Below are 24993 nucleotides of genomic sequence, written 5' to 3'. Positions count from 1 at the left end.
AGATCAGTTAAATGAAAGCTACAATGTACGATTAATATCTTTGCCTAACAGAAATAATAAAAACAATATTTTCTAATTGGTAACTCACCTGTGTGGATCATTTGTCAAGATTTGCCCTAAGACTTTTTAGTAATTTAAGTATCCATATATATATATACACATATATATATATAGTGTTTCATAAAAGAATATTTTATTGAAGTTAATTATTTTCAAAGAAATAAACAGCCCCCCCTTTTTTAGCAGCCTTTTTTTCTTTTCTTTTCTTTTTTTAACCACACTGCTCAGCATGCAAGATCTTAGTTCCCTGACTGGGGATGAAACCTGTGCCCCTGTGCTGGAACCACTGAGACACCAGGGAAGTCCCAACAGCCTTCTTATACAAATATTAAAGTGAAGAAAAAAGTTCCAGAAAGGCCAAATTATACAAACCGAAATGTATATTAAATCTGTGCTGGTTTTTCTGAGGAAGATCTTGGTAAAGTGAGAGTGATTCTTTAAAAATAACAGAGGAGACTTATGTTCAGAAGCTAAGGAACTATTTACAAATATGAAATAATAGTACCAAATGCTAGGAATACTCAGGGCCAGGAGCTGTTCTGAGCATTGTTTAATAGTTCATTTAATCCCCCATTAACTTTATGATATATAGCTATTACTTGGGTCCTGTTATTCTCATTTCATAGATGAAATTCAGGCACAGATTAGCTATGTAAACTTGCCACAGTCACATAAATAGTAAGAGATAGAGCTGGAATTGAACTGTGGCTGTTTGGCTCTTAAAATAGACTGTATCGGCCTCTTGGAAAATGACCTATGTTTATCTATAAAATGACACATTTTTGAAATTAAGATAATGATAGTTAAAATCTTGTTTTTAAAAAAGGTGAAGCAGGGAATATGCTGATATCCTCAGCAGTTTAGAAACCCTCGTTTATGGGAATGTTTGAGCCCAGTGAGAGTACATGCAAAATTGTTGTGCACTTTCTTTCTTGTGGGGTGGAGATGAAGAGAGACCATGGACCTTCTCAGATTCTTGAAGGGATTGAAGTATCACTGGCATGAAGGAGGCAGACCTTTTCCATGGAGTTATACCATAGAATCACTAGGCTGGGCAACCTATGAAAGTTCATTCACATTTCTTTCCAGAAGGACAGTAGCTGAATCTACTATAATGGATGCTTCTGTTCAGATGCCTCTTGCTCGTCAGTCTTCTCCCTGACATTCTGGGCTCTAGGCAGGCTTTCCTGTCTCCTGCCTTATACTACCTCTGCATTTTGCTTCACTCTTCTGCCTAGATCACTGTCTGGAGAGCTTCTTCTCATTAAGGTAGAAGAGCTTCCTAGTGTCAGCTTACCTGTCACCTTTATTAGGGACTGTTCTAGCTCCTCCAGGTCTGGCTTGGTGTCCCTGCTCTGGGTTCCATGTCATTTGACATCTTGAAGCACTCTTGGTTCTCCGTGGAAATGGCCTTTGATTTGTCTGTGTCTTCCCATTAGACGTTTCTGTCCACAGAGTACAGAGTATCTTGTTCTGTTCGGCTGACCATCAGTTCAGGTCAGTTCAGTCACTGAGCCATGTCCGACTGTTTGCGACCCCATGAATCGCAGCACGCCAGGCCTCCCTGTCGATCACCAACTCCCAGAGTTTACTCAAACTCATGTCCATTGAGTCGATGATGCCATCCAGCCATCTCATCCTCTGTCGTCCCCTTCTCCTCCTGCCCCCAATCCCTCCCAGCATCAGTCTTTTCCAATGAGTCAACTTTTCACTTGAGGTAGCCAAAGTATTGGAGTTTCAGCTTTAGCATCAGTCGTTCCAATGAACACCCAGGACTGATCTCCTTTAGGGTGGACTGGTTGGATCTCCTTGCAGTCCAAGGGACTCTCAAGAGTCTTCTCCAACACCACAGTTCAAAAGCATCAATTCTTCGGTGCTCAGCTTTCTTCACAGTCCAACTCTCACATCCATACATGACCACTGGAAAAACCATAGCCTTGACTAGACAGACCTTTATTGGCAAAGTATGTCTCTGCTTTTGAATATGCTATCTAGGTTTCAGACCCTTTTAAAAAGCTACTCTTAAGCATGTATCTGGAAAGTTCTAAATAAGTTCTATTTTCTTTTTATTTATTGAAACATACTTTGCATGTAGAAAGAACAAGGAGAGAACAAAAAGCCTTTGGAAAATGGGAAAATAGATGTTTTAAATTTGGAAAACTCAGCAGTGGCCACAGGACTGGAAATGGTCAGTTTTCATTCCAATCCCAAAGAAAGGCAATGCCAAAGAATGCTCAAACTACCGCACAATTGCACTCATCTCACATGCTAGTAAAGGAATGCTCAAAATTCTCCAAGCCAGGCTTCAGCAGTACATGAACCGTGAACTCCCTGATGTTCAAGCTGGTTTTAGAAAAGGCAGAGGAACCAGAGATCAAATTGCCAACATCCGCTGGATCATGGAAAAAGCAAGAGAGTTCCAGAAAAACATTTAGTTCTGCTTTATTGACTATGCCAAAGCCTTTGACAGTGTGGATCACAATAAACTCTGGAAAATTCTGAAAGAGATGGGAATATCAGACCACCTGACCTGCCTCCTGAGAAATCTGTATGCAGGCCAGGAAGCAATAGTTAGAACTGGACATGGAACAACAGACTGGTTCCAAATAGGAAAAGGAGTACGTCAAGGCTGTATATTGTCACCCTGCTTATTTAACTTATATGCAGAGTACATCATGAGAAACGCTGGACTGGAAGAAACACAAGCTGGAATCAAGATTGCCGGGAGAAATATCAATAACCTCAGATATGCAGATGACACCACCCTTATGGCAGAAAGTGAAGAGGCGCTAAAAAGCCTCTTGATGAAAGTGAAAGAGGAGAGTGAAAAAGTTGACTTACAGCTCAGCATTCAGAAAACGAAGATCATGGTATTTGGTCCCATCACTCCATGGGAAATAGATGCGGAAACAGTGGAAACAGTGTCAGACTTTATTTTTTTGGGCTCCAAAATCACTGCAGATAGTGACTGCAGCCATGAAATTAAAAGACGCTTACTCCTTGGAAGCAAAGTTATGACCAACCTAGACAGCATATTAAAAAGCAGAGACATTATTTTGCCGACTAAGGTCCGTCTAGTCAAGGCTATGGTTTTTCTAGTAGCCATGTATGGATGTGGGAGTCAGACTGTGAAGAAGGCTGAGCACCGAAGAATTGATGCGTTTGAATTGTGGTGTTGGAGAAGACTCTTGAGAGTCCCTTGGACTGCGAGGAGATCCAACCAGTCCATCCTAAAGGAGATCAGCCCCTGGGATTTCTTTGGAAGGAATGATGCTGAAGCTGAAGCTCCAGTACTTTGGCCACCTCATGTGAAGAGTTGACTCATTGGAAAAGACTCTGATGCTGGGAGGGATTGGGGGCAGGAGGAGAAGGGGACAACAGAGGATGAGATGGCTGGATGGCATCACGGACTCAATGGACATGAGTCTGAGTGAACTCCAGGAGTTGGTGATGGACAGGGAGGCCTGGCGTGCTGCGATTCATGGGGTCGCAAAGAGTCGGACACGACTGAGCGACTGAACTGAACTGAAGTCCTTTCCATCTCATTTTACTGTGAATTAAGTCTATAAGTTCAACAGTGCCATCCCCAAACAACAACATAGGCAGTACATGTTGGCTCTTTGTCAGGCTATTTCTTATTTAATTTTGTTTATAAGAAGGCTGCTGTCAGCCTCTCAGGAGGGTATGAAAAGAAAAATAACAAAAGACATAAAATGAATAAAAGGTAAAGTAAAAGGAAATTAGAAGAAAACGTGGAATAAATAATTTCAAAACTTTAGTATTTTTCATGGTAAATCCCTGGAGAGACAGAAGCAGGCACATTGATATACTGACTACAACAAAATAAAGTATGAATACTCTTCTATTCCAAATTCACATCACATTCTGGAAAGCAATTGAATAACTGCATATCAAGACCCTTTTTTTAAAAACAGGAACCTTTAAAGAGTTTATACCTTTGGGCCTATTATTTTTCCTCCCTGTAAAATAGTTAAAGATTCAGATGAAGATATTTGTACATGGATTTTAATTAAAGCATTGTTTGCAAATGTAAAAAGTTAGAAATGACTAAACATACACTAATGAGAGAAGTATTAGGTGTATAAACAACCCATAGAATATTCTTCACTGATGAAATATGGTAATTTTGAAAAATACTTAATAGCATAGATATGCGTTCACAGTATAATCTTAACAAAAAACACAATGTATAATATTCTTTATTTTTTATTTTTATTCTTCCCACCTCTAATGCATTCTCACTGTAGTAAGTCACATCACATGATAGCAAGTCAAATGGTATCTTCCCATGGCCCAAATAATATAGTCAATATTAACAGTTTGGTCAGTTTTTTAATCTCATGTTTACATAAACACACACAATTATATGTATGTATACAATATGCTTTTAATTTTGTTAGTCTGTTGTTTTAGTATGCTTTAAAAAGTACTGGATGGAATCCAAATTATTTCTGAGAAATTGGACTAGGAAATTTTATTTTTCCATATTTTCCAAATTATCTATATAGAACATTTATAAGACATTGTGTGGAGCTGTATCTGAGTTAACCAGGTGTTTTTAATGTGAGAAGGACACAGAAATAAATGATTAGAAAATGGGAAATATCAGATTAAAAAGAAAAAAAAAACAGCTAACAATAAGTGTTAGTAGACAGCCACCAAGGTTAGCTTTCTTTCATGTCAGTATCCTACATCTCTGATTCTCTGAGGTCTTGTGCAAGCCTTGGAATAAATAAATCTCATTTCAAAGATAAGTTTGTATTTTTTTTATAGTAAAAGAAACCAAACAATTGAAGAGGCTGACTTTAGGTCATGTCCCTATCCCCTAGGAATATCCTGTTTTTTATGTCAGTCGTTCTCAACCGTGGCTGTACTTTTGAAAACTTGATTCCCTGGACCCCATCTGCAGTGATGCTGACTTAACTGGAGTGAGGTTGGGCCTGGGAATATAGTAAAGGTTTCCAGGCAATTTTGATGTCTACACGGGGTTGAGAACTACTGTCCTAGGCCAAGAGAGCTGTACATACTAGAAAGGGTAACAATAGTAAACACATCATTTACAAGTTGATAATTTTGAGATTTTGTAAGACTTTCATTTAATATATCATGTACTTTTTATTCAGTCAATCACACATTCAGAAAATAATTGAGTAAATGCATGTGTTTATAATTCTAAATGTGTTTTTTTCCCCCAAAGAACAGTTGTTTCCTGAAATGTTCTTACTAACACAAAGTGAACTGGCACTTTTAAAAAGATAGAGGCTATGAGTTCACATGTTGCTCATTTCTTGTTTTAATACTGCTAACCAGAATAATTTAATCATACAATTCTCTTAACTCTTAAATATCTTGTGTGTGCTTTTTTGGGACTCTCTTTATTTGACTCTGTCATGTACATATTTGAAGGCAGCTGACTCAGTGATGAAGAATCGCCTGTGATGCAGAAGCCTCAGGAGACATAGCTTCGACCCCTGGGTCAGGATCATCCCCTGGAGAAGGAAAGGGTCACCCACTCCAGTATTCTTGCCTGGAAAATCCCATGGACAGAGGAGTCTGGTGGGCTACAGTCCATGGAGTCCAATGAGTAGGACACAACTGAAACGACATAGCACACAATTTCTTTGTGTCTCTCACAGTGACTAGTACAGATCATGCATATAGTAGGTGCTTAATAAAAGTGTGTAGCATAAAATGACTGCTCAGACCCAGACTCTGAAACTTTCTTGGTTCATGCTCGCTTTAGTAGCTCAGTAATTTTTCTTGTGGCCACACAGCAACTTCTAACAAAGTAGAAGTCATTTGAAGATAATAATACATATTTGCTATTTACTTAGTGGAATGTAGTTGTCTGTTAGACACTGTACAATTTCTCAGACCTTGGAGTGAAACTAAATACTGCCGTGCTTATTTCCTGTTCAGCATTGGTTTTCATGCAGTGTTTACTTTTTAACAGAATAATCACTGAAGATTCAGCTACACAAAGATCTCATGTCATTCCTTTGAGTATAGAATGTTGAATTAGGAACTCTCTGGAGTTGGTTTGCTTTCATGAAAGTTTAAAATATCTTCTGGCACCTCTGTGAGATTGTTGTATAACCTTTGGTGGCTTCAAGCATAGTTTAGGAACTGTGGCCCCAAATCTCTGGCTTTGGTATTTTTCTGTTTTGGGCATGACAGAGGATTTGTCTGTTAAGGGTTTGTTGATTGTTTTGTTAGCTTTTGATATCCAGTTGCTAAGCCTAACTAATTTATCTGTATCATTGAGATGTGGGACCACTAAAAATGATTACTTTAAAAAAAAAAAGCACTTCACTGAATTCAAGGCACTGTACTAGTAACTACTTTATAGTACCATATTCTTTGATGTTTTTGAAATTGGAACACATTTCACAAACCGTGGTAAAGAAAACCATCCTGCTTCAAAAGAAAGAGTAGGAGATTGTTTTGTAGCGTGGGGCTTGGAGGTGGCAGTCTTCAGGCTGTTCACTAGGCAAGCGTTTGAAGCTGCTGGCCATTCCAGTTGGTATGGACTGTGACCCTAGCTCATTATGGAGAAAAGTGCTAGTGTGGGCTCCAGGGATGAGTTCTGTCTTGTACTAGGTCCCCTGGCTTAGAGTTGCACAGCTCAAAATAGTGATCACACTTTACAGTTATTTGCTCTTTGAGTGTTACATCCTTAGTGGAGGCTTGGTGGGGAATATTTTGGGGAGATCATTTAGGGAAGAAAGTTTAGTAAACTAAATCCTTTTCAGGATATTAATTGTATAAATAGCAGTCGCTTAATTCTTTTGGCCTGGATGACATAGTCCTTTCCAAACTTCATCCATCAATTATACTAAATTAGGTATGCTTAGTCAAAGCTATGGTTTTTCCCATAGTCATGTATGGATGTGAGAGTTGGACTATAAAGAAAGGTGAGAGCCAAAAAATTAATGCTTTTGAAATGTGGTGTTGGAGTAGACTCTTGAGAGTCCCTTGGATTGCAAGGAGAGCCAACCAGTCAATCCTAAAGGAAATCAGTCCTGAATAATTGAAAGGACTGATGCTGAAACTGAAATTCCAGTCCTCTGGCCAACTGATGCAAAAAGCTGACTCATTGGAAAAGACCCTGATGCTGGGAATGATTGAAGGCAGGAGAAGGGGACGACAGGATGAAATAATTGGATGCATCACTGACTTCATGCACATGAGTTTGAGTAAACTCTGGGAGTTGGTAATGGACAGGGAAGCCTGGCGTGCTGCAGTCCATGGGGTCGCAAAGAGTCGGACACAACTGAGCAACTGAACTGAAGAACATTGACTGGTTAAGTTTCAAAGGAGGCTAGAGTACCCTGTGTTCAAGTAGTTCATACTTAATTCTTCCCCAAGCAGATATTGTACCTCAGCTAACACATCTAACCTGATTTCCATTGTTACTTTCATGGGAGGGAGCAATCAGTGACTGTTGGTTCTCTAAAGGTCTTCTCTCCTTTATACCATCATTAATACATCTGAAATACCTAGGGGAAAAACATTTACTACTCAACCGATTTCTAATGGATTGTTCCTATTAAGTAGCAGTTTCCTAAGAAACCTAAATCTATGTGAAATAGATTTTGTAACAACTTTTTATTTTAAAATTCTTTAATTATTTTCCCAGATGAGGGTTCCCCACCCCTTATAGCAGTCTCTTGTTTTCACTCATATTACTTGTTTCCCTTTTTATTGCCAACTTCAATTTTGGTTCCTTGATGATATCCTAAAGAGATTTTTTTCCAATTAATTATTTAGAATTGGGTAATAATTGGTAGAACTTAATCTTCATTTAATTGCTTTTCTAAGAAAAAGCCACAATGGTTGCCCTAATCTTGTTTTTAAAAGTTCTTTCTCAACATCACAAGAATGAACATATCTGTTGAAGAAATTATTAAAGGAAGAACTGGTAAGGAATCAGAGAATCTGTACTTTGCTTAAAGTATATAACTTAACGAATATTCTATGCACAGAAGTGGTTGCTTACACATTATCTCCTTGTCCTAGATGCCACTGCAAGGCTTATCTACCTCATTTCACATGTTTGCATCCTCCCTTGTAGTTACTGCTTCCCTGGCGGCTCAGATGGTCAAGAATCTGCCTGCAATGCAGGAGACCTGGGTTCAGTCCCTGGGTTGGGAAGATCCCGTGGAGGAGGGCATGGTAATCCACTCCAGTATTCTTAGCTGGAGAATCCCCATGGACGGAGGAGCCTGGTGGGCTATAGTCGATGGGATTGTAGAGTTGTACACAACTGAGTGACTAAGCACAGCACACTTGGAGAAGTGGTTCGGAGCCTGTAGTCTCAGTTTGTGATTTCAGAGTAAGGAATTCATTCATTAATTCGATCATTTATTTGATCATTAATTCCAAAATAAGGATTGATAGTTTAGGATATAGCAGTAAATAAAATGAAAAATCTCAACATCTCAGAGCTAATGGGGAAACAGAAAATGAACCTTGTGAGTAAATTAAACAGTATGTAAAGATGGTAGTATGGAAAAAATAGGGTGTAAGAAAAGTGATAACAGAGCAGGTGTAGTTGCTCAACCCTTGCATGTCTCCAGCAGAGCCTGGAACCATGGCTGTTCCTTGGCCAGTTCCTGAGACTAGGCTCTTGGAATGTTCTTTCTGTTACTAACGGATGATGATGTTTTTTATGCACAGAGCAATGGGGTGTACTATTCCAGCTTGTCAAGACTTCTCAGGATTATTTAGGAGGCTTACCATATACACCCGGTATCTTTGCTTGGGTTCTGTGTTTCAGCATCCATAAGTGTGGCTAGATGACCCGTGTCCCCATGGCAGGCTCTGACCCTAAGATTCCATGCAGGGAAGCCCCCTGCAGACACATTGCATGTGTGCCTGCAGTGCACAGCTAGAGGAGAATTGTGTCTTGTGTAAACTGAGCAGGAGAAGGACTTGAAAGCCCATGCCTGACCTCTCTGGGCGTGGCTGATGTGTTTACTTTTCCTGTTGTTTTTACTTTTTATCCTTGACTGTTACAAATCTTAGTTTTGAGTATGACCTCCTGTTAAGTGGTGTGAGTCCTTCTGATAAGTCACTGAACTGGAAGTGGTCTTGGGACTCCTGAAACGAAGAGTAAGAAGGACTGGGAGAGTATAGAGTCATGAGAAGTGTAATTTTGACAAAGACTTTAAGGAGGTGAGAGTAAGCTGTTCGTTTATGGGGGTAGGGTGGGAGGTAGGGAGAGAATTCTAGGCAGAAGGGACAGCCTGTGCAAAGACCCAGAGGTGGGAACTTGCCTGGCTCCAGAAAGTGCTGGAGCCCAGGTGGGTCAGAGGACTGAGGATGGAGCGGGGAGGATTAAGCTCAGAGACTCGGGGGCACATCTTCAGGCAAGGACCTTCTTGAGGGAAGAGGGTGATGTCTCTCAGTGCATGTTTGTGGGGTGGGTCACTAAATTCCCATCTTTCCTCTGAGGAGGAATACCTGCTTCTCACGTTTTCTTAGCTCAGTCGTTTCTGGTTTTGGCAGTTCAGTTTAGTTCAGTTCAGTCGCTCAGTCGTGTCCGACTCGTTGTGACCCCATGAATCGCAGCATGCCAGGCCTCCCTGTCCATCACCATCTCCCGGAGTTCACTCAGACTCATGTCCATCGAGTCCATGATGCCATCCAGCCATCTCATCCTCTGTTGTCCACTTCTCCTCCTGCCCCCAATCGCTCCCAGCATCAAAGTCTTTCCAATGAGTCAACTCTTCACATGAGGTGGCCAAAGTACTGGAGTTTCAGCTTTAGCATCATTCCTTCCAAAGAAATCCCAGGGCTGATCTCCTTTAGAATGGACTGGTTGGATCTTCTTGCGGTCCAAGGGAAAGAGAGTCTTCTCCAACACCACAGTTGAAAAGCATCAATTCTTCAGCGCTCAGCCTTCTTCACAGTCCAACTCTCACATCCATACATGACCACTGCAAAAACCATAGCCTTGACTAGACGGACCTTAGTCGGCAAAGTAATGTCTCTGCTTTTTAATATGCTGTCTAGGTTGGTCCTAACTTTTCTTCCAAGAACTAAGCGTCTTTTAATTTCATGGCTGCAGTCACCATCTGCAGTGATTTTGGAGCCCAAAAAATTAAAGTCTGACACTGTTTCCAGTTTCCCCGTCTATTTCCCATGAAGTGATGGGACCAGATGCCATGATCTTTGTTTTCTGAATGTTGAGCTTTAAGCCAACTTTTTCACTCTCCTCTTTCACTTTCATCAAGAGGCCTTTTAGCTCCTCTTCACTTTCTGCCATAAGGGTGGTGTCATTGCATATCTGAGGTTATTGATATTTCTCCCGGCAATCTTGATTCCAGCTTGTGTTTCTTCCAGTCCAGCGTTTCTCATGATGTACTCTGCATAGAAGTTAAATAAGCAGGGTGACAATATAGAGCCTTGACGTACTCCTTTTCCTATTTGGAACCAGTCTGTTGTTCCATGTCCAGTTCTAACTGTTGTTTCCTGACCTGCATACAGATTTCTCAAGAGGCAAGTTAGGTGGTCTGGTATTCCCATCTCTTTCAGAATTGTCCACAGTTTATTGTGATCCACACAGTCAAAGGCTTTGTGATCCACATAGTCAATAAAGCAGAACTAGATGTTTTTCTGGAACTCTCTTGCTTTTTCCATGATCCAGCGGATGTTGGCAATTTGATCTCTGGTTCCTCTGCCTTTTCTAAATCCAGCTTGAACATCAGGGAGTTCACGGTTCACTTATTGCTGAAGCCTGGCTTGGAGAATTTTTGAGCATTACTTTACCAGCATGTGAGATGAGTGCAATTGTGTAGTAGTTGGAACATTCTTTGGCATTGCCTTTCTTTGGGATTGGAATGAAAACTGACCTTTTCCAATCCTGTGGCCACTGCTGAGTTTTCCAAATTTGCTGGCATATTGAGTGCAGCACTTTGACAGCATCATCTTTCAGGATTTGAAATAGCTCAAGTGGAGTTCCATCACCTCCACTAGCTTTGTTTGTAGTGATGCTTTCTAAGGCCCACTTGACTTCACATTCCAAGATGTCTGGCTCTAGATTAGTGATCACATCATCATGATTATCTGGGTCATGAAGATCTTTTTTGTACAGTTCTTCTGTGTATTCTTGCCACCTCTTCTTAATATCTTCTGCTTCTGTTAGGTCCATAACATTTCTGTCCTTTGTCGAGCCCATCTTTGCATGAAATGTTCCCTTGCTATCTCTAATTTTCTTGAAGAGCTCTCTAGTCTTTCCCATTCTGTTCCTTTCCTCTATTTCTTTGCATTGATTGCTGAAGAAGGCTTTCTTATCTCTTCTTGCTATTCTTTGGAACTCTGCATTCAGATGCTTATATCTTTCCTTTTCTCCTTTGCTTTTCACCTCTCTTCCTTTCACAGCTATTTGTAAGGCCTCCCCAGACAGCCATTTTGCTTTTTTGCATTTCTTTTCCATGGGGATGGTCTTGATCCCTGTCTCCTGTACAATGTCACGAACCTCATTCCATAGTTCATCAGGCACTCTATCTATCAGATCTAGGCCCTTAAATCTATTTCTCACTTTCACTGTATAATAGGGATTTGATTTAGGTCATACCTGAATGGTCTAGCGGTTTTCCCTACTTTCTTCAATTTGAGTCTGAATTTGGTAATAAGGAGTTCATGATCTGAGCCACAGTCAGCTCCTGGTCTTGTTTTTGCTGACTGTATAGAGCTTCTCCATCTTTGGCTACAAAGAATATAATCAATCTGATTTCTGTGTTGACCATCTGGTGATGTCCATGTGTAGAGTCTTCTCTTGTGTTGTTGGAAGAGGGTGTTTGCTATGACCAGTGTATTTTCTTGGCAAAACTCTATTAATCTTTGCCCTGCTTCATTCCGCACTCCAAGGGCAAATTTGCCTGTTAACTCCAGGTGTTTCTTGACTTTCTACTTTTGCATTCCAGTCCCCTATAATGAAAAGGACATCTTTTTTGGGTGTTAGTTCTAAAAGGTCTTGTAGGTCTTCATAAAACCATTCAACTTCAGTTTCTTCAGCATTACTGGTTGGGGCATAGACTTGGAAAACTGTGATAATGAATTGGAGACGAACAGAGACCCTTCTATCATTTTTGAGATTGCATCCAAATACTGCATTTTTGCACTCTTTTGTTGACCATGATGGCTACTCCATTTCTCCTGAGGGATTCCTGCCCGCAGTAGTAGATATAATGGCCATCTGAGTTAAATTCACCCATTCGAGTCCATTTTAGTTCGTTGATTCCTAGAATGTCGATGTTCACCCTTGCCATCTCTTGTTTTAGCTCTTCCAATTTGCCTTGATTCATGGACCTGACATTCCAGGTTCCTATGCAATATTGCTCTTTACAGCATCGGATCTTGCTTCTATCACCAGTCACATCCACAACTGGGTAAGTATTTGCTTTGGCTTCATCCCTTCATTCTTTCTGGAGTTAGTTCTCCACTGATCTCCAGTAGCATATTGGGCACCTACTGACCTGGGAGTTCCTCTTTCAGTATCCTGTCATTTTGCCTTTTCATACTGTTCATGGGGTTCTCAAGGCAAGAATACTGAAGTGGCTTGCCATTCCCTTCTCCAGTGGACCACATTCTGTCAGTACTCTCCACCATGACCCACTCGTCTTGGGTGGCCCCATGGACATGGCTTGGTTTCTTTGAGTTAGACAAGGCTGTGGTCCTAGTGTGATTAGATTGACTAGTTTTCTGTGATTATGGTTTCAGTGTGTCTGCCCTCTGATGCCCTCTTGCAACACCTACCATCTTACTTGGGTTTCTCTTACCTTGGCCGTGTGGTACCTCTTCACGCCTGCTCCAGCAAAGCACAGCCGCTGCTCCTTACCTTGGACAAGGCATATCTCCTTACTGCTGCCGTTCCTGACCTTCAGCATGGAATTGCTCCTCTAGGCCCTCCTGTGCCTGCTCAGCCACCGCTCCTCGGGTTGCTCCTCCTGGCCGCCGGCCCTGTTCTCAGTTTTGGCAGAGACGTAACATATTCTTTTTAACCTCATTTTTTCTTTCCTCGGTCCTTAATTTTTTTTTTTTTTTTTTTGCTGATTTTTAACAGGAAAATAAGTCTCACCTGTTTTTTTTCTTTCAGCCGTTTCATCTGTGATGCCGCTGGGCTATTGGTTCTTCCATCACTCCATACTTGGTGCCGCCATATATAGTGAACCCAATTCATGTGTGTTGGGTGAATGTGTGAGTGAGTGAATGATTGTGATCCTGAGGCAGGATGAAAAATTACCAAGAAAAAAAGAGAAATGCCTGTGGAGTTTGATTTATTTATCAGACTGAATTATTTCCACTGAGGGCAAGGGCTCTTTGGGTAGGCAAGAATGAACTGAGTCCCACTGCAAATGGCTCACTTTCTTGCTGATTCCCTGTTGAGTCCTCTGCAATGTGCTTGTTCTTAAGTTATAAGGACTCTTTTATGTTACTCATCTCATTAGTTTTGGCAAATCACACTCAAGTTTCTGGCCCTAATGAAGACAACGTGCATTTTACTTGCTTCTTACCATTTTTCACTTTTGGAGATCGTGTCCTCATTCCAGCTCCATAATTTCTTCTGCAATTTAACATTTTTCTGTAATAAATATTAGTGCAGTAAATTTGTTTTTGCTTCAAACAGGTACAGACTTTTTTTTCCCCCTTAAACTCTAAAGCCTGTAAGAATTTTGGATCCAATATGGTGCTTAAGCAATGAAGAGAAGGCTTTTCTGATTTGTTGAACTCTTTCTTTAATTCAGCTCCCTTTTGTTCCTTTAAAAGAAGGAGGCTGTGTGTCCATGTTTGAAATGCTGTAAAGCTTAGACTGTTGAAATCCTTTCCATTCTGCTTTATAGAATGTGGAATAATATGGTCCTTTCTCTCATAAACTCCTTCATTGTCCTTGTTCTTTCCTAAACTTTCAGTCCTCCTTCCAATTAAGTAAGGAAGTTGGGCTGGCACCCCGGGAGAAAGAATTGTAAACCTACTTTGTTGGTATTATTTTGTAATAGTGAAAATAACTTAGATTTAATCTAGTTGCATTATATTTACTTAGCAAATTTTGCTACTTATGGGGTTTTTTTAGTAAAAATTTCCAAGTTAAATTTTCTTATAAGAAGGAGACATTAATTTCCAAAAAGAATGGACTCTTAATATTTGTTTTTGTAATTATTGTTCAGTTCAGTCGCTCAGTCGTGTCCAACTCTTTGCGAACCCATGAATCGCAGCACGCCAGGCCTCCCTGTCCATCACCATCTCCCGGAGTTCACTCAGACTCACATCCATCGAGTCCGTGATGCCATCCAGCCATCTCATCCTCGGTTGTCCCCTTCTCCTCCTGCCCCCAATCTCTCCCAGCATCAGAGTCTTTTCCAATGAGTCAACGCTTCGCATGAGGTGGCCAAAGTACTAGAGCTTCAGCTTTAGCATCATTCCTTCTAAAGAAATCCCAGGGTTGATCTCCTTCAGAATGGACTGGTTGGATCTCCTTGCAGTCCAAGGGACCCTCAAGAGTCTTCTCCAACACCACAGTTCAAACACATCAATTCTTTGGCACTCAGCTTTCTTCACAGTCCAACTCTCACATCCATACATGACCACTGCAAAAACCATAGCCTTGACTAGATGGACCTTAGTCAACAAAGTGATGTCTCTGCTTTTGATTATACTATCTAGGTTGGTCCTAGCTTTTCTTCCAAGGAGTAAGCATCTTTTAATTTCATGGCTGCAGTCACCATCTGCAGTGATTTTGGAGCCCCCCAAAATAAAGTCTGACACTGTTTCCAGTGTTTCCCCATCTATTTCCCATGAAGTGATGGGACCAGATGTCATGATCTTCGTTTTCTGAATGTTGAGTTTTAAGCCAACTTTTTCACTCTCCTCTTTCACTTTCATCAAGAGGCTTTTTAGTTCCTCTTCACTTTCTACCATAAGGGTGGTGTCATCTGCATATCTGAGTTTGAGTCATAGCATCTTTGGGCTTATTGATATTTCTCCTGGCAATCTTGATTCCAGCTTGTGTTTCTTCCAGTCCAGCGTTTCTCATGATGTACTCTGCATATAAGTTATAATAATGTGAAATATTTGCCACCAGCAACTATGGGATCAAGCTCAAAACTTCACCAATCCTAGGACTGGAAAGCTGGCTATAATTTCAAGTGACTTCTGTGGATATCCAACAATCATCATTCTTTATCCTGGTGCTTGGTCACTTCTGATTGTCTCTATCTTCCTTCCTTTTCTTCTTCATTTCTTTTCTTTTTCCTACTTTTCTCATCTTTCGGCTCTTCCTTCCTCTCCCTGTTCCATTCATCTTGAAGCTACATGCTAACTACCCTTAGTAAACCCTGGCAAAACACTAGGCTGAGTTTGAAACAGCACTGACTGTCAAGAAGCTTGTTCTCGCAGAGGTCAATACACAGAGAATAAAGACATGCACCACAATATATCATTTGCCATCAGATGAGTCAGTACAGGAGAGGGCGGCCCATCTAACTGGGATAAGTACAAATTTATCCCAGCACAAATTTATGAAGAGGGTTGTTTGTCCTAAACTTTGAAGGATAGGTTAGGGGTTTTGATGGGTAGAGATTAAGATTTTTTTCAGATAGAAGGAAGGATGTAGCAGTAGAGGGGGTTGGTCTGGGATAGTGACTAGTGACCCATTTATGTTGTGGTCATTGGAAAAGACCCTGATGCTGGGAAAGATTGACAGCAGGAGGAGGAGGGGACCACAGAGGATGAGATGGTTGGATGGCATCACCGCCTCAAGGGACATGAGTTTGAGTAAACTCTGGGAGTTGGTGATGGACAGGGAGGCCTGGTGTGCTATATTGCATGGGGTCACAGAATTGGACACAACTGAGCAACTGAACTGAACTGATAGAACAGACTTCTGCAGACGTTTTCTGTACAGTGCCAGAGAGTAAATAATTTCTTTGCAGACCATGTGGCCTTTGCTGTTGAAGGAGAAGCAACCGTAGGCAATCCATAAATGAATACACTGGCAGTGTTCCAATAAAACTTTTATTTACAAAATGGGCTGCAGGTCTGAGTTTGCCCGGGGGCTATCGTCTGCTAATCCCTGATAAAACAGTGGTGTTAGTGGGAAATAAATACGCTGTGCTTAGTAGTCAGTTGTGTGCAACTCATTGCAAACCTTTGTACTGTAGCCCACCAGGCTTCCTGTCCATGGGGATTTTCCAGGCAAGAATACTGGAGTGGATTGCCATTTCCTTCTCTAGTGGGAAATAAGGCTAGAATGGGAGGTGATGGCCAGATGTCAGCTTTTGAATGCTAAGCTAAAGACGTGGAAATTAATTGTACTCTCTTTAGTAAAACCATGACCATGTCTCTACTAAAGACTTTAAATACCTTGACATTTAAATATGGAACCAGATGTTTTTTATTTACATCCTTTAGATATCTGTATAGCTAGCTCAATACTAAGATTTCTCTGACTAATATTTAGTATAAAAATAGTGGGTGGAGAACAAACTAGGCCTTTGAATGCCCCCCAGTAAAGTTTGAGTCATAGCATCTTTGGGCTTCTCACCATAAAGTCTTCACTGAAATGGACCAAAAAAATCAGAGCTCAGAAAGTGGGAGAGAATTAATGGGTGGGCCTTTGGAGATCTGAACTCAAAATGTCCACATTTTTCCCTGTTCAAAAACTGATAGTGTGAACTTGATTCCAAAGTAGATATAAGATCCACAATGTTTGATACTTACTCTTTAAAAGCCATTTTTTGGGCAAGATTGACATGTAAAGGCTATAGATATGTCACATATATAACTTAATGAGTTCGGGGATAAATGTACACCTGTGAAACCATCGCCACCATCAAAGCCATAGACATACGCATCACCTCCCAAAGTTCCTTCCTGCTCCTATTATTATTATCTTGCGGTAAGAACACTGAAAGTAAGATCAGCCCTCTTAGGAAGTATGAAATATGCAGTGTTGTTGGCAGTAGGCACTGTTGTACACTAAATCTCTAGTACTTATTTATCTTGTGTAACTGAAACTTCACACCCTTTTACCCCCACGTCTCCTCCTCCTTTGCCCCATTAGAATGGAAACTCCATTCTTATCTTTGACTGTTTCGTGTTATTGTTCAGTCAGTAAGTCATGTCCAACTCTTTGCAACCCCATGGACTGCACCCTGCCAGGCTTCCCCATCCTTCTCTGTCTCCCAGAGTTTGCTCAAATTCATGTCAATTGAGTTAATTCTTTTAGATTCCACGCATAAATGAGAGCATACATTATTATCTTTGTGCATCTGGCTTATTTGACTTAACATAATCTTCTAGCTCTATCCATCTTGTTGCAAATGGCAAATTTCTTTTTTTTTAAATTTTTTAAGACTGAATCATATTCCATTGTACGTATATACCAGTTTCCTTTATTCATCTGGTGATGGACATTTCATTTTTTCCGTGTCTTGGCTGTTGGGAATAATGCTGCCTTGAACGTGGGAGTATAAGCCTCTCTCTTCGAGACTGATACACGAATAGTTACACCTGTTGATTCTAAAATTCTACATAATTTCATAGAAGATTGTATTAGGTACTATAGACAGTTCTTCTCTTGTCTCTGGTTCATTTCCTTTTTAAAACTTCCTCTATGGTAATATCAGATAATTCTGCAGTACTGTTTCTCATGTCTTTCCTCAGAATCTTCCTCAAGGTAAGGATGTATACCTTATTAATGTTTGCAGCCCTATTATCTCCTGGTGCAGATCTGGCCAAAGCAGACTATCAGTAAACATTTGTTAACTGAATGAATGTAGGTAAACATTTCTAATTGTTCCCAACAAGTTCTTTCACTATATTTTGTGTTTTGCATTTTTTTAGAATGCATAAACCTCAAAGTTTAAAAGTCTTCATTGTTAAAATACTAAATTTCATCTGTGATCTGTTTACAGAAACTTTGTATACTTAGTGTATTTTTAGCATTATATTCCTAGAGAGAAAAAAAATTGTATATTAAATGAAATTATTGTAGATGCTTTATACATAGTTGAAAAGAAGTAGCTAGTTTTTGTACCAGAGAAATCTGAAAATAAAGTTTCTCCATAGGTACATTTGTAACGTACATAATAGTAACAACATAATAAGATGTCAGATTCTCTTGGAAAGAAGTGGGGTTGTAATTTCTCAGCCCACCCTACTCCAGATGTTGCCAGATAAATGGCTAGCAGTACCTTTTGTTTTAGTCCTTTCTGGATTTTGAGTTTTACCTGTCTATACCCTATAGTCGGAGAAGGCAATGGCACCCCACTCCAGTACTCTTTCCTGGAAAATCCCATGGACGGAGGAGCCTGCTAGGCTGCAGTCCATGGGGTCACCAAGAGTCGGACATGATTGAGCGACTTGACTTTCACTTTTTACTTTCATGCATTGGAGAAGGAAAAGGCAACCCACCCCAGTGTTCTTACCTGGAGAATCCCAGGGATGGGGAAGCCTGGTGGGCTGCCATCTATGGGGTCACACAGGGTCGGACACGACTAAAGTGACTTAGCAGCATACCCTATAGCAAAACCATAATACAGTGTTGATTCTAATAAGCTTTTTAAAGACCATTTCTTTATACCTACTTAGCAGTCTTTTGAATTTTAGTGTTTCTCATTACTTAATGCTTCTAATCACGTGCTAAATGGTTAAATCTTTGCCAGCAACCTTAGGGTCTTGCTCATGCATGTATATTTTATTTTTACTTGTTTCTTTCAGTGTTTAGATTATATGTTTTCTAAGGGTGCAGTTGAAATCATTTGATATTGAACCATTCTTAAACCAGTGCTGACATATTGAAAAGAAGATTGTGTGGGCAAGACATAATGATTATAATTAAGTGACAGAGAAAATAATAATGGGCATGGAGAGCTGAAAAATACAATGGAGAACAGTAGGTAGATTATCGGAGAAGCTCTGGTGGAAAATCATATATTTAACCACACAATCTGCCCAGTCTAAATGCCAGAGTGCTTTTGTTGGAGGAGAAAGCTAGTGAGGGGGATTATGATGGCTATATATTACTTCTGCCTACCAGTGCCATTTGCCTGATCAAACTGTTGACATCACAGAAGTCAGAAGCATCCTGTTTTTTAAGTCATGGCAGACAATTCTTTATAATTTTTATTTGAAGGAAAAAGAGTTGTTTGTGCCTCTTTAACTTCTAGAACTAGGCTTTCAGCCAATATTTTGTTTTAGGTTTTGGTTTTTTTTTTTTTAAATGCTGTTTTTTGCTGCTGCTTATGCTGGGGCCAGAAAAACCAAGCTGAAGGAGGTGGTGGGTGGCTCAGAGGGTCAGCAAATGAGGACTTCCTTCTCTGGTTGGGAGGAAATAAGCTAGTGCATATTTTGTTGTTTTTCAGTTGCCAAGTCATGTCCGACTCTTTGCAATCCCATGCACTGCAGCACTCCAGGCCTCCTGGTCTTTGCCCAAGTTTGCCCAAGTTTATGTCTATTGAATTGGTGATGCCATCCAACCATCTCATCCTCTGTCACCCCCTTCTCCTTCTGCCTTCAATCTTTCTCAGAGAGCATCAATGGCTTTTCCAGTGAGTCGGCTCTTCCCATCAGGTGGCCAAAATGCTGAAGCTTTAGTTTGTGCATCAGTCCTTCCAATGAGTATTCAGGGTTGATTTCCTTTAGGATTGACTGGTTTGATCTCTTTGATGTCCAAGGGACTCTGAAAGCAGAAACTAGTAAATATGGTGGAACCAAATTCCTAAGGCTTTTTGGTGAGAGAGAAAGTACAGTAAACACGTGGAACTTGGAGTAAACTGAACCTGTTAATCCTGCCTGTGCTCTGTTAGCTGCTCAGTGTTTGCCTCAGTTTTCTTGCCTTAAAATGGGGGAAGTCTTAAGATGAAATTGGATAACGTATAAAGTTTCTAGTACTGGGCCTGGGGGAAGAGAGAGAGAGAGAGAGAGAGAGTGAGTGTGTGTCTGTGTCTGTGTGTGTGTGTCTGTGTGTGTGTGTTATGCAAATGTATGTGTGTCTGTGTGTGTGTGTGTGTGTGTGTGTCTGTGTGTCTGTGTGTTACGCAAATACTAATTTTTTCCCATTTGAGCTAGAAAGACACTTTTGGTCAGGCCTACATTATATCCTAAGTCTGTCAGGCAAACTAAGGTATAGATATAGGAGATTTCCTCAGAGAGAGAGAGGCTGTGATTTTGATAGCAAAGATTTGACCTTTGCAAGTTGTTTTTTTTTTTTTTTTTGAATTTGATACTCATTTCTCATCAGATTTATTAACATTATTAGTACGTGTGAAAAAAATAAAATCATCCATTCTGGATTGGAAGACATTTTGTGAATCAAACCCAGTTTCAGAACGCCAGGAGGTTTTTGAATGTCTTATTTTGGCAACTGTACTTTTACAAAGATGGAACAGATGGAATATGCAGAGTTTTTAATTAATTTAGTTTAGAATCTTACTACACTTGGACTTTGCCCGTAAATCCAAAGGCTCTGAGAATTTCTGAAACTAATCTTTGGCGCAAACAAATTAATAAAAATTACCTATTGGGTCCCATTCCTGAAAATGCTGTTGAAGGAACCATTGTAGTACATTTGGTTTGAATAAGGCCCATCACCAAATTTTAAAAGCTTTTAAAATTATTAGTTTCCTTATCTTCGAGTTCAGTTCAGTTCAGTTGCTCAGTCGTGTCCAACTCTTTGCGACCCCATGAACCGCAGCACGCCAGGCCTCTCTGTCCATCACCAACTCCCGGAGTCCACCCAAACCCATGTCCATTGAGTCAGTGAGGCCATCCAACCATCTCATCCTCTGCTGTCCCCTTCTTCTCCTGCCCTCAATCTTTCCCAGTATCACAGTCTTTTCAATGAGTCAGTTCTTCACATCAGGTGGCCAAAGTATTAGAGTTTCAGCTTCAGCATCAGTCCCTCCAGTGAACACCCAGGACTGATTTCCTTTAGGATGGACTGGTTGGATCTCCTTGCAGTCCAAGGGACTCTCAAGAGTCTTCTCCAACACCACAGCATCAATTCTTTGGCGCTTAGCTTTCTTTCCAGTCCGACTCTCACATCCATACATGACCACTGGAAAAACTATAGTAATGTGCAGTATTCTTCTTATATGGTTTATCTGATTTTGGTACATTATCCTTCCCTCCTTCTCTTTCTCTTATGGAAGATAGGGTGAAAAGTGAAAAAAGTGAAAGGGTTAGTTGCTCAGTCGTGTCTGACTCTTTGTGACCCCATGGACTGTAGTCTGCCATGCTCCTCTGTCCATGGAATTCTCCAGGTAAGAATATTTGAGCGGGTAGCCATTCCCTTTTCCTAGGGATCTTCCCAACCCAGGGATTGAACCCAGGTCTCTTGCATTACAGTCAGATTCTTTACCATCTGAGGAATAAAATATTCTGTACTTACAGTTGTGTCCTATGTCATTTAAGCTACTTGCTTTGGAAACAAGCAATAGAACCCAACTCGTGCTATAAGATTTGGGGGAGTTTGATACAGCTCACAGATCATCAGGAGGGGCTGTACAACCCATCTTCTTGAAGGAGAGGGAAGCACAGAGTGGGGGAGCTTATAGACTCCCAGAGATGATTCGGCTTCAGCAACTGTTAGCCTCTGTGTATCTTTAATCAACATTTCAAGGGCCTGACAGACTGTCTGGCCTGCGGTTTTGTTGTTGTTCAGTCACTAAGTTGTGTTTGACTCTTTGTGAACCCATGGACTGCAGCCTACCAGGCTCCTCTGTCCTCCTCTGTCTCCTGGAGTTTGCATTATTTCGATGCTTTATGCCAGTGGCTCAGTCAGTTTTGTCTCGGGGTTTAGGGGCAGGTGGCTGGGGTATTTACTTTAGATTGAGCAGCAGCTACTTGTCCTTTATGCCTAGTTTATTGTACTAGGTGCACCTATACAAAGACATCTGGTTCAGAAGCTCATCGTGCCATTTTTATTGCAACCTTTTATTATTTTGCCAAGAGTTGTATTTCCCACTTGAATTTGCAGCCATGGTCTGGCACCGGCATGTGTTTGTGATTACTTTTTTATTTTTAATTAACGTTATATAAGAATTTAATGGTTCTATTTTTGACAATTCTGTTTTGATCTAAATGCCTTTGTTATGATCCAAAAGCAATTTAAAGTCTCGATTATTTTAACAAAGAATAGATAAGTAAAATTTTTTGTAACTTAAGGTGGAGCTAGGGGTAAGTGTACCTGCCAGTGCAGGAGACTTCAGAGATGTGGGTTAGATCCTTGGGTCAGGAAGACCTCCTGGAGGAGGGCATGACAACTCACTCCGGTATTCTTGCCTGGGGAATCCTGTGGACAGAGGAGCCTGATGGGCTACAGTCCATAGGGTCGCAAAGAGTTGGCCATGACTGAAGCAACTTAGCACACCCACATAGTTGATCTACAGTATTAGTTTCAGCAATATAGCCTAGTGATTCAGTATTTTTGTAGATTTTATTCCGTTATAGGTTATTACAAGATAATGGCTGTAATTCCTTGTGCAATACAACACATTCTTGTTGCTTATCTATTTTATGAATAGTAGTTTGTTAACCCCATACCTCTAATTTGTACCCTCAGCTTCCCTCTCACCATTGGTTATCTTATTTTCTGTGTCTGTGAGTTTGCTTCTTTGGGGTCTATGTTCATTTGTAGTATTATTTAGATTTTGTGTATAAGTAATATTATAGTATTTATATATCACTGACTTATTTCACTAAAGATAATATTCTCTAGGTCCATTTGAGATTTTGGTTTGATATTTTGTAATTTGGAACTAAAACACATCCTCTGCTTTCCAGACAACAGAGCAAAATAAAAGAGCTATCCGTGCACTAATGGGTTTGGTGAATAGCATTTTATTCTAAGACCTTTGACTGTATTTTATTAGTATTAAATCTGTGTAACTTGATAATATTAGAAATTAGTCATAAAAAGTAAAAATTTTCCTAAAGCCAGAAGCTGTCTTTGCATTATTTACTATTCTCACTTTCCATTATTCACTATTGTCCCTTCTTTTCCTTTTAACTGGCAGAGAAAATAGTGATAACACTATACCGTATTAATAATATTCAATTTAATCAGTTTTAGGAAGGATGAATTTGGTGGAATGTTTAACACCTTTCTATCCACCCATATGTGTGTATCTTCTAAGTTTTTCAGCAGTTTTGCATTGTTCAGCTGTTTTAAATGACATTTTACAGTATAGTGACATGCTTTCCAGGATTTAATGTGCTGTGATTTTCTGTCTTTTCTAGTGTCTGTATTTATGCTGAAAGTCCAGGTGAATGACATCGTCAGTCGTCAGTACCTGAGTCAAGCAGTTGTAGAAGTGTTTGTAAACTACACAAAGACAAATTCCACAGTAACGAGAAACAATGGAGCAGTGTTGATAAGAGTACCCTACAAGTTAGGACTCAGCTTAACCATTATTGCTTACAAAGATGGCTACGTGTTGACGCCTCTACCTTGGAAGACCAGAAGAATGCCAAGTAAGCACTTAAATAGTGTTTTGCCTTCACTAAATGTAAATGATTTTTTACTCTTTGAGAAGTGCTTGTTCTGGTAAACTGAAAATATGACTGTCTATGTGAAGCCAGTATAAGGAGATTAGAAAGGCGTGCCAGTTTGAAGAAAACATGAAGGCCTTTTTCCTTCTGCAGAGGCCTGAAGGAATCCTGAGAAACAGCTCTGCTCTGGTACAAAACTTGTCTGCAGGTGTGTGTGGGGGTAGGGGGTGTGGCATGCCTACAGGATTAGGAAGGGCCAAAGTATTGATGAAGGGACCTTCTCAAAAGGTAGATGAACAGTTTAGATTTACATGATGACTAATAAAGCCATTCTTATAGATTCTTGAACACATGAATTTAAGTTGTTTAGAAACTTGAGTTTACAGTGCATAGGGAATAGGTCAACAGCAGGGCTAAAATAGATTCAGGGTTATCTCGCTATGAAACTGGCTGTGCTGAGGGACTATAAGGGTAGCCTGATGTAAGAAAGGAGATGAAAGGAGAGGTAAGCATATAAGAGGCGTACTAGAGAAAGAATCAGTATTTATTAAGGTAATCACTTTATAATATATACACATATCATATCATTGTATACCTTAAGGTTCTATGATGTTAGGTGTCAGTTATGTCTCAATAAAGCTGGAAAAAATTGGTAGGACTTAGTATCACTAATTTGGAGAAGGAAATGGCAGCCCACTCCAGTATTCTTGCTTGGAGAATCCCATGGACAGAGGAGCCTGGTGGGCTACAGTCCGTGGGTCGCAAAGAGTCGGACACTACTGAGTGACTACCACAGTATAACTAACTGCATATTGAGGGGGAAATGGTCAACCAGTTTCCAGAATACAAGTCTGATTGGAAGGATGATCCATTAGGCAATCAGTCGTTTCAAAAATTTTATATTTTAATGTTCTTGTTAAATTTTAGATATTATAGTTTCGTATTGGAAACATTTGAATTATTGAACTATTTAAAATTAGATTGAGAAAGAAATGAAAAATTAGATAATTTAATAAGATTCACATGAGTAAAATTCTAGAAAATAATGACTAGAAAATCTGTATAGGGATATGGTTGAGATAAATTCATGGTCTCAAATGATTTAGCACAACTATTCATTCAGCAAAAGTGAGGAAAACAATGAAAGGAGAAACCAACTATTGGGAAAGGAAATAATAAAAATAGAAGTATATTGGCATATGATAGAAAAATATAAAGAAATAGTTGACAAAAATATGTAAAAGCTTTAAAAATCATATAAGTTATCAATAACAAATTTGACAGCAAATGTCTTAAAAATCCAATAAAACGAACAGTTTTGTTATAATGTAAATGATTATTGCTTTTAGATGAGGTAAATTAGTCATGTGTAAAATGTCCTAGATGAAAATAACTTCTAAGGCTATAAGGAAAAGT

The 24993-nt window shown here is 40.0% G+C and overlaps 1 protein-coding gene across 1 annotated transcript in view; it reads left to right on the top strand.

The window, feature by feature from the left end:
• The window catches only part of FAM171B (family with sequence similarity 171 member B), an 81587-nt gene that overhangs the window by 31813 nt on the left and 24781 nt on the right, over window positions 1–24993 (top strand). The window contains exon 2 of the mRNA XM_069577035.1: window positions 23326–23559. Coding sequence (XP_069433136.1) covers window positions 23326–23559 — 234 coding nt within the window. The remainder of the gene's footprint in view (window positions 1–23325; window positions 23560–24993) is intronic.

The sequence above is a fragment of the Ovis canadensis genome, chromosome 2 (genome assembly GCF_042477335.2).
Source record: "Ovis canadensis isolate MfBH-ARS-UI-01 breed Bighorn chromosome 2, ARS-UI_OviCan_v2, whole genome shotgun sequence".
NCBI lineage: Eukaryota > Metazoa > Chordata > Mammalia > Artiodactyla > Bovidae > Ovis > Ovis canadensis.
The sequence above is the reverse complement of the archived record's forward strand: the minus strand, read 5'-3'. Positions and strand labels throughout refer to the sequence as shown.